Consider the following 14,612-nt stretch of genomic DNA (forward strand, 5'->3'; position numbering starts at 1 on the left):
TGCTCCGAGGAAACGGAGGAAGGCACCGGCGCCGAAGCCTGGGCCGAAACCGGGGTGAATGATGCCGGTTTCAGGAGGCCCGAAGCAGCTGGGGAGGCAGCGGGCTTCGCTGAAGGAGTCGAAGCCCCCGTCGATGTCGATGTCGAAGCTGCAGGATCTGACGAAGCTTCCATCTTGAACATGGACTCCCAGAGCAGACAGCAGCGCTTAAACGCTCTCGCCATCAGAGTGGAGCAAGGCCGGCACGATTTCGGGAAGTGATCCGGTCCCAGACACTGTAAGCAGCATCGATGAGGGTCCGTGAGCGAAATCGCGCGCTGGCACTTGCTACACTTTTTTAAATCGGTAATCGGCCGGGACATAGGCCGGAAAAGCTCTGCCGCAAGGTCGAAGGCGCGGGGCCTCAGCCACGCGGCCGACCCGGAGTCGGAAGGAAAAATTTTTTTTTTTTTTAAAAAAGAAATCAAAGAAAGAATAAACGCACAGGAGAGCCCAAAAGAACTCAACCCGCGGCAAAAAGAAGGCAAAAAAAGATATTCAATGGGCGCAAATTGAAGATAGACTTCTCAGCTCCGCGGAAGAAAAAGAACTGAGGAGACACGCCCGGAGCATCGGGCGGGAAGGCACTGGCGCATGCGCGGTGCGGGCATCTCGAAACTTCTGAGTTTCTTCAAGCAAGACATGCTTGCAAGATGTCCGTATCGGGGCTCTGTCGGATGACATCACCCACTAGTGAGAATACCTGCCTGCTTGTCCTGGGATAACATATGATACAGTTTTATTTGGAATGTGTATGAGAAATAAAAGCCAAATATCTGCAGTAAATAATAAGCTTTTCATGATCTTTACAGGAGTAGGGATAAAACAAATAACATTGAATTGGAAAAATTGTTCTAGACTAAATTATAGCTTCTGGTGGAACTCAGTGTGTCATCTGTACAAAATGGAACGTTTACTTGCAATACAAAATGGTCATTTTAATGGATTTAAAGATGTGTGGAGGCCAATAATAAATTATCATAATGATTAATGTTAATTTATTATTCTTTTTCTTATATGATAATTGAAAGAATGGGGGGGGATGGGTGGGTTATGATAATTTAATATATATGTGCATAATTTAATTTATTAATATACATAGGAATTATATTATTCATGTATAGATATGAGATGGGGGTGGGATATAAATCTTTTAGTTATATATTGTTATGGAATTATCAAGTGATAATGTAATATGTTGTGTTCATATTTTAATGTACACTTGATGTATATGTTAAAATGAATAAAGATTTGGAAAAAAAAAACATTTCCAAACACTTAAAGGGTAATCTTATAACAAGTCTCTTACATGTTCAAAATGCTGACACCACATGTACACTGACCTGTGAAAATGGAAGTAGAATGCCCAAATGGCATAGGTGGAACATAAGTGGGGCAGCATCTAGGCAAGCAAATTAGCATACTGTAAGTTGCCCCAGTGACTACTAGATTTAGGAACCCCCATTTAAACTAACTAAACTAAACTAAACCTTAAGTTTGTATACCGCATCATCTCCACAAAAGTAGAGCGCGACACGGTTTACAGGAATTGATATAGAAAGGAACTCCAATGAAGAGGGGAAGGACTTAGTAAAGAGGAAGATAGAGGGACTTAGCATATCGAAGAGGCGGGGAGTAGTTACAATTTAGAAAAAAGCCAGGTTTTCAAATGTTTTCAGAAGCGTTGGAGGGAGGTCGTACTCCGAAGCGGGGCAGAAAAGCCGTTCCACAGCTCGGTGTCCATCTCTAGAATTCTATGAGGACACTTGGGCACCCATGTGACCACATAGAGTAGGCTTTCACCCTGTGTTACTGGGGCATCTAAATAGAGTCACTTTGTTGTAGAATTGGCCCTTAGTGCATGTAGACACCTTAACATTGTTAACAAGTGTTATTGGCCACAGGGCCCATGATTTGAAGAGTCCTGCAACAAATAACGCTCATTAGCACATACCGTTAATAAATAACCCCCTTAGTTGAGTTTGAACAGAGTCTGGAAATGTACAATGTCAGAAGGTTAAAGAACAGAATATACTTTGTTTAAAATCTAATATGCAATTTGGCATAAGCATACCTCTCGTTCAGTTTTAACCTCAATGGGCTAGATTCACTAACCTGCCCAATCGTGACCGATCCGTGTCTGATCCGGGCAGGTCCGATGGATTCTTCAACCAGTAATATTCAAATGGGGGCGTTCGGAGGAATGCCCCCGTCTGCCGGCACGGATTGCTAATGTGCGATCCCGATGCATGCGCAGACCATCTGTAGATGGTCTGTGCATGCATCTAAGACCCATCTGAGCTGTGACTTTTTTTGTTTGTTTGTTTTACTTTACTTTTTAGCCCAGCGAGCCCGTGGTTTTAACCTGCTTTAAACCCGCAGGTTAAATATACGGGCTCACTGTGCGGGGAAGGCAGGAGAGATTCGGGGGAGAGCAGGACGGTGATTCAGGGCGGCAGGCATGAGAGATTCGGGCGGTGATTCAGGGGAGAGGAGGGCAACAGGCAGGAGAAATTCGGGCAGCGATTCAGAGGAGAACAGGACGGCAGGCAGGAGAGATTTGGGGGAGAGCAGGGTGACAATTTGGGGCAGCAGAGATCAGGGCGTGCAGAGAGCAGGGTAGCAATGGAGCTGGAGAGTCAGAAAGGATGTTTGCGACTGGTCCCCAGCAGTCGCTTCCTGGGTTAATCTGCCAGCCCAGTCGGATTGCAAAATTTGTGTTGGGGATCGCGTCCCTGCCTATTTAGCACGCCGTTCCCCTCATTTGCATGTGCGGATCGGAATCGGTTCAGCAGAGAGGTAAGTGAATCGGGCCGGAGTAAAACTGGGTCACAAACCGATCGGTACACGATCAGTTTGCTTAGTGAATCTAGCCCAATGTTAGAATTTTTTTTTTCTTTGGAAGGGACCAGTAATTGAGTTTAATTCTAAAAGTGGTTGGTTCAACGCTTCTTTTACTAAGGCATGCTAATGAATTTAGCACAAGCTAATGTTTAGTTTGTGCCATCTGCTAAGAAGCTCATAGGGATAAAATGGGCTTTTTAGCATTTAGCATGCTTTAGTAAAAGGAGCTCTTAATGTTCTACAAATTTCAAAGAAACTCCAAACTGGTGCAGGACGGTAGCAAATGCAATGAAATAGTAAGCAAAGAATTAGCACAGATCATTATGAAAGTCATTTACTACTGGTTACCACATGTAATCTGCCAGAGGGCTCAAGTAAATGACCCCCTAAACTGGAGGTTATTGTGTCTTATTTTTCACCTTCAACTTTCATATTTTCTTTTTCACACTATCTGTTCTGAGCTTGTTGGGGAGCATGGGATAGAAAACAAATTAAATAAATAAATGTATGTATGCCCTGGTGCTACTAGGAAACTCTTACTGACTGATGAGCTGGGTCCTCTGATGTACATCGTCAGTGCCATGTGTTGACCACCAGGGGTCGCCATAGTGGCAGCAGTGTAATGTAAGTGAACTTAACTCTTCTGTAGTGTAAGTGTAAGTGAACTTAACTGCCACTAGCTATGGAGGAGGCAAATGTAGATGCTCGCTAAGCTGAGACCTCTATGGAGAGTGATTCTGAGAGACTATTACTGCAAAGTTACTGAGGTAGTTAAATGACTGAACTGGTCTACACCAACTAAGAACTCCAGTATAATATATTTAGAAAGCATTTTTTAAATACTTGATTCCAACAAGAAAATATCTCTTAACACGGCACAAAGCAGCTTAGTCAACTCAAGTTGAATTTTAATACTGTACATCTAAGCTGATGAACTCAGGCACAAAGTTGATGTATTAATAATTTTCCCAACAGACACAGCAAAGATTTCAGACATATCATATTTGGGCAACATTTGGAGCAAAATTGTAATATTTACAATGCCTGTCTTTTCATTCCCTCTGTAATTCCCCACCTGAGCACTGTGTATGGATGCACTTTCTTGTCCAATTTATCTGTCGACTAGATTGTAAGCTCTTTCGATCAGGGACTGTCTCTTCTATGTTTTGATGTACAGCACTGCATATGTCTAGTAGCTATAGAAATGATTAGTCATAGTAGAAGTGGTCTGAATGCTCAGTGACATCATAATGCATCTGGGTCATACCCAGAATTCTTGATGACATCATAATGCAGCTGTATATGGTTCCCCATCTGAGCACCTTGTATAGATGCACCTTTTTTGTCCAATTTATCTATCATAACTAGATTGTAAGCTCTTTCAAGCAGGGACTGTCTCTTCCATGTTTGGTGTATAGAGCTGCATATGACTGGTAGCGCTATAGAAATGATAAGTAATAGTAAGTATTGACCTACTTTTCTTCAAATAGTATAGTAATATTGTTTCTGATTCCTTAAATTAAGGATTCATAACTACTTTATCAATCTGTTTAAATACATACAAATCTTTTAATGTACTGATTGTGTTGAATACAGCCCTGGCATGTTTGTTTCAACACCAGTTCACTACATTCAGAGCTGTTTTACCTGTTGTGCAGCTTGGGACAGAGCATACACCTGTGGAGAATGAGACGCGTATAAAGGTTGCTGTGACTGTATATTGGGCGATAGCTGTCCACCCCCAGTGTACTGGTTCATCTAGTGGTATAGAAAATTAAAAAATGTGTCAATAATACGGTGAAGTACAAGGAACTTAGTAAAATGTGTCTATTTTTTTAATACTTTTTTTATACTTCCTTCCCGATTCAAGGATGACCATGACAAAATTGGTGATGCAGGTCTCTTAGCTGAGGTCTGGAGGGGCAAGCTCTTCCCACTCAGTATCACTTTTGAGCTAGTACAGACAATTTATCTTCCTTTTCCAAGGTTCTTCCCCAGTGCACAAGAGGCTCTGAATTCTCTTGTACCTTAATGAACTATGCAGTCTCCAAGATCAAGGGGCTCATTTTCAAAGCACTTAGACACACAAAGTACTTTGTGGGCCTGATATTCAGGGTGATTTAAGTGGGTCAGAGAGGCTCTGGCCTTAAATCATCGCTCGGTGTACAAATGTCGATATACAGCAGCACTAAGTTAGACAGTGCCACTGAATATTAGTTCTGACTGGCCCAAAAAAATGGGCCAGTCAAGGACCAGTGCTGGGAAGAATCTGGGGCTTCTGCAGGCTCCAGTAATATTCAGCTGGCACCCGCCCAAGATAAGCGGATGAATTTAGGACAGCTCAAAAGCTCTCCTAAATCCACCTGCTCATCTTAGGTGGACCCCAGCTGAATATCAGGCCAGGACCTGCATAAGTATTTTGTCCCCCCAAAAAATAAAAGCCTCTATCCGCCCCCCTGAATACCTCTTCTCCCCCCACTGGCATGAAAGACCCCTCCTGCCTGGCTACTCCCCTCCCAAGGTGTAGGTAGGTCTCCCTGTGAGAGTCTTTGGGGGCAGAAGAATGGCCCCCTTGTGGCAGTCTTTCAAAATAGACACCGTGACCTCTCACAGTACTTCCTGAAGTACCACGAGTTACTGTGAGAGGTCACGGTGGTCATTTTGAAAGGATGCCTTGCGGGGCAGGAGGGCTGTGCTTCTGTCCCCGAAGACCCTCGCTGGACCACCAGGTATGTAGGTAGGCCCAGGGGTTCTACCTATATCTTGGGAGGGTTGTGGCCAAGTAGGATGGTTTTTCACACCAGGAGTGTGGGATGGAGGAAAAGAGGAATAAAGGGGGAGTGGTAGGAGCATGATTTTTTTTTTTTATAAGTAAAAAAAAAAATATTTATGTGGGCATTGGCCCAATATTAAGCTGGGGGCCACCATAACTATTATGCTAGCGCAGCTGAATATTGGCCAGGCATGCATTAGCTCCCGGTAGCCTGACCACCCAGAATTATACCCTGATATTCAGTGCCAGTATCCGGACATGGCCTGGCACTGAATACTGGAGCATAATTTAGCTAGCGGCGATCACCGCTTAAAAAACACTGACCGCCATTGGCTTAATATTGGGGAGGAGGTATCTAAATGCTTCAAAAATAAGCCTTTCTTCCCCCCCAAAAATATTTCATGTTTAATAACAGTAACTGGTTCTGAACAAATAAATAGAATAGAAATATACACATACATCTCCTCTATGTGATTCAAGAGTATGTAGTCCAAGAATTCCCTGCTGCATGTTGGCTTGTACATGAATCATGCTTCCAGATGACTGCATGTTATTGGCCATAGGTCCTATAAGGATATATGAAAGAAGATGCTTATCCCAAGATGCAATTGAATCCAACACTGAACACAATTCAAATTGTCTATGAGGGGGGCCAATGCCAGTTAGGAAAAGATTTATATGTCACAAAAAGCCAAAGTTATCCATCTGTCTGGCTCATTCCTCCCCCACCTTCTATATCCTCTCTTTGGGCCAGAGGTACTATGTATTTTCCTATAGGCAAATGGGTACATGAACCTCTATCTCTGGCAGTATTCAAATCCAGACTCATAGCCCAATTCTTTGAAAATGCTTTCAATTCCAAACTCCAACCCACCTGCTAAGCACAATCCCCCTTGCAATTTCCCTACCTGTTAAGCATTTGTTTTGTCATTCCTTCTGTAATTCTCCCACCTGAGCACCTTCTTGTTCAGTTTGTCTGTCTTGACTAGATTGTAAGCTCCTTTGAGCAGGGACTGTCTCTTCTATGATTTGATGTACAATGCAACAAAACAGAAACTCCAAAAACCTACCAAAGAAGCTTAACAAGAAACCTACAAAAGAGGCAGGAAAGATCACTCGGTTCTCAGAGGGGCGACTTACAGACCAAAAACACTGTGAATACACACAAAAAATGATATTAATTTATAGATTTTGCACTAGTTTGTGTGTATTCACAGTGTTTTTGGTCTGTAAGTCGCCCCTCTGAGAACCGAGTGATCTTTCCTGCCTCTTTTGTAGATTTCTTTATGTACAATGCAGCATGTCTAGAAGCACTATAGGAATGAGTAGTAGTAGAAGTAAAGTAGCTTAGTGGTTAAAACAATGGCCTAAGAAGCAGGGAAACCAGGGTTCAAATCCTGTTTTTGTAACTGACACTCTTGTGACCTTGGGCAGCTCACTCTAGTTCCTCAGAAGTCCACAGATTGTAAGCTCTTTAAGGTAGGGACATATAAGGCAATCTGTAATGGTGAGATTAGATTAGACAGATTACACCTAAATACTAGTTATCACTGCTGTATACATCCAGTAGCATATAAATAATGAGTATTATTATCGCATTTAGCCCTCTATAGGAATAAGCAACTAGTTGAAAGCATGAGTTTTAGAAGACAGACATTTATATCAGACATTTTCTGCCTTAAGTCTCATCTAAATTCTCTATTCTTGAAATAATGCATTAACTATTCTGCTTACAGTGGTTTAGGGAACAAGAGTAGGCCTTATGGCTCTTTAAAAATATGGGTGAGATAGTGCTAGATAATAAAGGGCAAGTTGAACGTGCCCAGTTATGATGTTAACTGGTGTTTCTCCTTTCCTCCATCTGCAAAATCATGCATGAATGTAGGGGAACTAGGAACATGGTAAAGCATGTCTCATTAGGGTAGCCCAGGCTGTGGAACCCTCTGTGAGTGGTTTCATGAATAGTTTTGTCTCCATTTTCAGTATGTGGGGAGGGGAAAGGATGAGAGGAGGTTGGGTGTGGTGATGGGGCTAGGTATAAATGGATATAAGGTAGCACATGTGCCTCTTGACATTCAGGCATTCTGTTCCCCTTCCCTCCCTTTGGTTGATCAGCTGACAGGAACATACTGGAATCTTTATTGGGATCAGTAGAGCATCATTTTGGCCCTCAGGGGTGATTAAATTCCTATTCTGAATGTACTGAAAATTAAGACCGTTTTGCATTTCATAACACAGTGCTGGATTAAGCTGCAAATTATTTCAGAAATGCATTGACTTTTCATTTTTTTTTCCTTATTGATAGATAGGAATCATTTTATACAAAAAAGAAAACTCAATTAAAATAATGTTAAAAAATGATTTCTTTAAATATAAAATGAAAAGCTGGACCCCAATGACCAGTAAAAGTAACTTGGTGGATAGGAACATGGGACATCCAGCCTCCAGAAGTAAGTTTTCAGAATGGTAGCCACCAAATAAATATGGGCTCTTACAAAGCTGCCCTGCTAAGCAGCACGCGCTAAATGACGAGCTACCCATAGGAATAGAACGACAGCAGCGCAGCTTTGTTAATGAACCCGAAAGTTAATTATTCTGTGGATTTTTATTTACATGGGAAACCAACAGCTAAATTTTTATGGATAAGTGTGGCACCACTTAAATGTAAGTTATCAGTCCACTGAATACCGCCTCTTAAACAGATAACTAATAGAAATATTAGAATTAAATCATGTTTTGGCTAATCCTTAAATGTCTCTCTCTATACCCCTTTATAAAAATTGATAAATTTTGGCCATGTAGTGATATAAATAACTAGACATCTTTGTAAGGGAGGTGGATTAAAACATAAAAAAACATCTATGTAGTTGGTGCTGCTGGCCACAATGTGAGCATTCCTGAATATTGGCCTGATAAATGAAGACCTTTAGACTCCAGGTTCCTTCTGCTGATTTCTCACATTACTGCTCATAACAAATCATAAGTCTCTTCAGGAAGTATAATTAGTTAGTTGATAGTATATGCATGGAACAGTCTCCCAGTAGAGGTGGTGGAGATAAAGACAGTGTCTGAATTCAAGACAGCCTGGGACAGGCACGTGAGAGATTAGAGAAACTGGGCCTCTTCTCCCTTGAAAAGAGGAGACTGAGAGGGGACATGATCGAAGCATTCAGATAATGAAGGGAACAGACTTAGCAGGACAGGTTGTTCACCCTCTCCAAGGTAGAGAACGAGAGGGCCCTCTCTAAAGTTAAAAGGGGATAGATTCCGTACAAACGTAAGGAAGTTCTTCTTCACCCAGAGAGTGGTAGAAAACTGGAACGCCCTTCCAGAGACTGTTATAGGGGAAATCACCCTCCAAGGATTCAAGACAAAGTTGGACAAGTTTCTGTTGAACAAGAACGTGCGCTGGTAGGGCTAGTTTCAGTTAGGGCACTGGTCTTTGACCTAAGGGCCACTGTGTGAGCGGACTGCTGGGCAAGATGGACCACTGGTCTGACCCAACAGCGGCAATTCTTATGTTCTTATGTGGGATCTCTTAAGGAGAGAAGAAGATAGTGGATGCTGCAGATGGGCCATTTGGCCTTTATCTGCCATCATGTTTCTATGTTCTATGTTCAAATCCTCAACATCCTACCCTCTTGCACTCTCCCTTCCCCTCCTCCTCAATCCCTATACTCCTTTTCTCTCCTCCCCAACACCCTAACCCTTTCACTCCCATCCGTTACCCATCTTTCACTCCCTCCTCGTGCTCGCTCTTTTTCTTTCCCTCTCACAATCTATCTGTCCTCCTCCTCCTCTTATTCTTCCTTTGTCACGTCATTCTCTCCTCCTATGTTCACCCCTTCCATCTCCCTTTATTTGGACTTCCTGCATGGAACCCCTGCCAGAAGAAGAACTGAGCAAGGCTGTGGCCATGGTGAAAATTGGTAGAGCCTGCCAATGGCAACCCCATCCCCTGGAGTTAGGCTCCACAGCCTTGCTCAATTTCTTTGCTGACGGGAGGAGGGAATGGCTTAAAAACTATGCTCTTTGAAGATGCTGTTGAAGTGCAACCATCCTTTTAAGGATGTTCTCTTTTAACCAAATAGTAGAATTTTCTTCTGACCAGCCTTTCTGCTCAGAAAATCTGCTATGTCCACCCTACCTTTTGTTTTATCCTTATTTGTTCTTTCCTTTCAAAAATATTGTAGTTCTTCCCCCTCCTTTTTGTGCCAGTACAGTCTTGTTTTAATGCTTAGTTGTTGTTGTCATTACTGTTTTTGCTTTTGTTCTGGTTTTTTTTAAAATGATGTCATTTTAATATTTGATGTCTTTTTATTATTCTGTCTTAATTGTCTTTACTCCACTCAAATGTTTTATGAATGTTAGCTGCTTTGAAACGGCAGGATAATAAAATTTAAATAAACTTGAAACTTGTCAGCAGGCTCTGCTGATCTTCAAGGCAGCCAAGGCCTTGTTGCATTTCTCTGCTGGCAGGGGATGGGGTCCTCGCCAGCATATTCTGCCAATTTTCACCTTAGCTAAGGTCTTGCATCATCCACCAATAGGCTTCACCAATCTTCACCATAGTCATGGCCTTTCTCCTTTCCTTTGTTAGCAGAGTTTAGGAGACCCTGTTGGCAAGCACCATCATTCTTTCCCATGGCTGCAGCCTTCCTCAGGCTCTCTGCTGGTGGGGGATAGAGGTTCTACCAGTATGCTCTTCTGTTCCAAGCTGATGCCTGCCCTGCCTTCTACTGCCAGCAAACAAAGGGATCCCTGCCTGCAGGTTAATCATAAAACTACTGCAAATATTCCCTTTTCATTAATGCCTGAAATCTTAACTATATTTCATGTTATACTGTTTTATCAACAACCATCAAAAATATAGACTTTTCAAAGGCATTCAGATCTGTGTCTTAGAAGAATGTAAAATCAAAGATATTCATCAAGTTTTGCACAGAGACAATTGTACTTAGTTTTTTTATAAACCAAAACCTTAGATAGACCTTACATACAGTATGTTGCAAAAAACTTGTTAGGTTCTGATATTTGGGTTTTAAACTATGAACAGGTCTGGCCCAGCAGGCATGTCTAGGCAGTTGCCTATGGCAGCTTCAGTCAAATAGGTTTTGACAACCACGGGAAGGTGGGCATTTTTCAAATAGTCCATTTAACCAGATTATTCTGAGAAGCATGATGCTGGGGTGACCATGATAGTTGGGAAAGGAGAACACAAGGTGAAGGTTTGTCTAATACACTTGCACCAGCCCTGGGAATGAAATGACAGAATATGTTATTACGCATTGCAATGTACAGTTCATGACACTCATGAACCCTTTCTGGGCATGCAATCAATAAGTGAACATGCTCCTGTTATGTTAATTCAAAATAAGGTTTCTGATGTTTTTATTTTTTCCCAAAACTGCAAGAAATACAATTGTTCTGAAACAGACTTTTCAATAAATAAAATACAAATGTGACTACCTAGGCATGTTTTTAGACATATACTTTAGCAATCCATTCCTTGTGGACTCTTTTGATCAAAATACTAAATGTCAAACAGTAGCATGGTTCTGTGATGCTAAAGAGTATTCACAAGGGACTAAATTGAAGGCTTTTCTTATTCATGTTTAGCTATTAAGAATCCACACTTCTGATGCTATTTCACTGATATTATGATTTATTGATTTGCCCATGGATTTTGCGATGAGTAGAGACTGAAAAAATGCCATTATAACATCATCACTCTATTTTGTATTTATATATGTGCTCCACTTTCTATATGGAGAAAAGTAGTGCTTCTTTTAAGATATTATTTTCACTGCCTCCTTAACAGATATTTTTTATATGACTGTAAAAATCCTTGTCATGTAGGTGGGAATTATTGCCTATAGGAATTATTATAGCATTAGTGATGGTTTTGCCTCGAGGTTGCTGATTCAAATCCAGCTCCAATTTTTACATTTGAACTAGTTGGCCTCTGTGAAATAAGTCACGGACCTTAGTTTAGGTCCAGATGTCCTAGTAAATGAATCCACATTTCACCCTTGCAAGATTCTATCACTGATGTGATACAAAGATACATGGAAGTCAAACTAAAATGACTGTGCTGTAAGCCCTTAGCCTTCAGTGACTTTAAGAAAAAGAGAATGTAAATAAAATTGGGGGTAATTCTGAAAAGGTTGCTGAAATTTTGATGCTAGGATGCTGCACACCAGGGGTGCCCACACTTTTTTGACTCGCGAGCTACTTTTAAAATGACCAAGTCAAAATGATCTACCAACAATAAAATTTTAAAAAAACACAATGCACACTGTACGCATAGAATTGTTACTTATCATTCCTATTCCGGGGTTTTTTCAAAGAGGTCAAAGCAGATGACTCTATGCACTGTCACCTCAGTAACAACCATACAAAAATAGACAAATACCCACCCCCCTCCCTTTTTACTAAACCACAATAGCAGTTTTTAGCGCATGGAGCTGCGCTGAATGCCCAGCGCTGCTCTCGACGCTCAAAGGCTCCCTGCGCTTAAAACCACTATTGTGGTTTAGTAAAAGGGGACCATATTGTGAAATATAGACAGCAGATATAAATTTAGACACATTTTGATCACTAAATTTAAAATAAAATCATTTTTCCTACCTTGTCTGGTGATTTCATGAGTCTCTGGTTGCACTTTCTTCTTCTGACTGTGCATCCAATCTTTCTTTCAGCCTGTATGCTTCCTCTCCTCCACACCTCATTCCCTCCCCCAACTTTTTCTTCCTCTCTCCCTGACCTTTCTTTCTTTCTCTCTTCATGCCCCCTTTCTTTTTTTCTGTTTCTCTTCTTTCCTTCTGTTTCCCTGCCTGCCCCCTTTCTTTCTTTCTCCCTGCCCTTCCCCAAGCCACTGCCACTGCCATCGGGGAACAGGACCCAAACGCCACCAGTGGAGAACGCCGCCGCCGCCGCCCCATGCTCTCTCTGCTTCGGGCCGATCAATCTTCCTCTCCCCGACGTCAATTCTGCCGTTGGAGAGGAAGTTCTGCCCAGCCAGGCAGCGATTGGCTGGCCCGAACTTCCTCTCCGACGGCAGAATTGATGTCGGGGAGAGGAAGATTGATCGGCCCGATAGATCGCCAAGGCAAAGTGAGTCCTGGATGATCGACTCACTTTGCCTTGGCAAGCTACCGGTCGATCGCGATCGACCTATTGAGCACCCCTACTGTACACTAAGCATGAATTGTATATTAGCAATTAGGCATATAACGGAAGATTAGGTTCTTATCTCAATTATTTTTCTAATAGAAAATCATATGAGTCTTGAACCAGTGGGTTATTCACCTCAACTTTTTAGTTTGTGTAGAAGGCATCATCTACATTTTTCAGTTCTCTTCTGAGACTGCTCTATACCCCTCAGTTTGTATCAAAGCAGCTGAGAAGCATTCCAAAGAGAAAAATAAGGAGAGGGATGTTGAACTCCCAGCAGAGCATTAGCCTGCTCTGCCTTCAAATTAAACAATTAGCAAACTTGTCAAATAAGAACTGAAAAAACCAAGGTAGAACCCAACACACCACCTACCTGAGTGCAACCGGGACAAATGATGTAACTCCCATATCTTATAGTGTATTAACACTTTTTTTTTTAAATCAGAAGAAAGTCAGTCACATGGCAGCTTGAGGAAGCCCATCCTTGGGACACTGTAGAACAGTGGTTCCCATCCCTGTCCTTGAGGACTACCAGGCCAGTCAGGTTTTCAGGATAGCCCTAATGAATATGCATTGAGCAGATTTGCATGCCTGGCACCTCCATTATATGCTGATCTCTCTCATGCATATTCATTAGGGCTATCCTGAAAACCCAACTGGCCTGGTAGTCCTCAAGGACAGGGATGGGAACCACTGCTGTAGAAACCTTCCAGGCCTTTTGACAACAGAAGGTCAAGCATAGGAAAACAATACAATCATGCCTGAGACAGTAACCAGGAAAAAATAACATCTAACAGGGCAGGCCATCAAGACATATGCTTTTCTACTAGAAAAAATATTATCGAGATAAGAACCTAATCTTCCCTTCTAGTGCAAAAGGCATATGAGTCTTGAACCAGTGGGACGTTCCAAAGCAGTCCCTCTAGACTAGGGTGGGGCAGGTGAGCCTGCTCCTAACAAAGAGGAATTAAAGGCAGTTTCTGTATATGCTGTCATGTCCATCCTGTATAACTTCATGAAAGTATGCAGGGTGGACCAAGTGAACACCCTATAAATCTCCTCAGGCAGCACTGCTTTGGACTCCACCCATGAAGAAGTTACACCCATGCTAAAGTGTGCTCTCAATGTAATCAGTGGCTGATGTACACTGAATAAATGGCCTTATGAATCCATCATGCAATGGAAGCTTTAGAGGTAGGCTTCCCCAGATGGTTAGCATTCATTAACACAGAGATGATTTAATATTCAAAAATTATTCATCACTTCAAGGTAATGGAGAAGAGCTCTTTGAAGATCCAGCAACACCAAGATATTGTCCTTTTTCTTTGACCCCATGGGATGTAATGCTGAAGCTGAACTTCCTGATTCATGTGGAAAACCGAGACTACTTTCGGCAGGAAAGAGAGTACTGTTCACAGGGAGACTCCTTCTTCCATGAACCTGAGGAAGGGTTCTTTGCATGACAAAACCCGAAGCTTCATAACTCTCCTTGCCAAGGCGTTAGCCAGCAGAAATACTGTCTAGATAGTAAGATCCATCTGCAATGCCTCTTGCAAAGGCCATATGAGCCTTTGCAAGAGGCATTGCAGCCTTACTCAGAGAATGCAGGACAATGTTGAGATTCCAAGATTGCAAAGGCTGCCACATTGTGGACGCAGTCACATCACTCCCTTCAAAAATCTGACATCAAGATTGGAAGTCAGAGAGACCTCCTCCACTTGAGCCCTAAAGCATGAGAGGCCTGCTACCTATACCTTCAGGGAACCTTTCACTAGCTCAT

The 14,612-nt window shown here is 42.2% G+C and overlaps 1 protein-coding gene across 1 annotated transcript in view; it reads right to left on the reverse strand.

The window, feature by feature from the left end:
• Nucleotides 1-14,612, reverse strand: part of FOXN4 (forkhead box N4) — a 106,702-nt gene that overhangs the window by 22,596 nt on the left and 69,494 nt on the right. The window contains exons 4-5 of the mRNA XM_033957269.1: nucleotides 6,116-6,222; nucleotides 4,531-4,641 (exon numbers count right to left, since the gene is read on the reverse strand). Of these exons, the coding sequence (XP_033813160.1) occupies nucleotides 4,531-4,641; nucleotides 6,116-6,222 (218 nt within the window). The remainder of the gene's footprint in view (nucleotides 1-4,530; nucleotides 4,642-6,115; nucleotides 6,223-14,612) is intronic.

Source organism: Geotrypetes seraphini, chromosome 8 (assembly GCF_902459505.1).
Source record: "Geotrypetes seraphini chromosome 8, aGeoSer1.1, whole genome shotgun sequence".
NCBI lineage: Eukaryota > Metazoa > Chordata > Amphibia > Gymnophiona > Dermophiidae > Geotrypetes > Geotrypetes seraphini.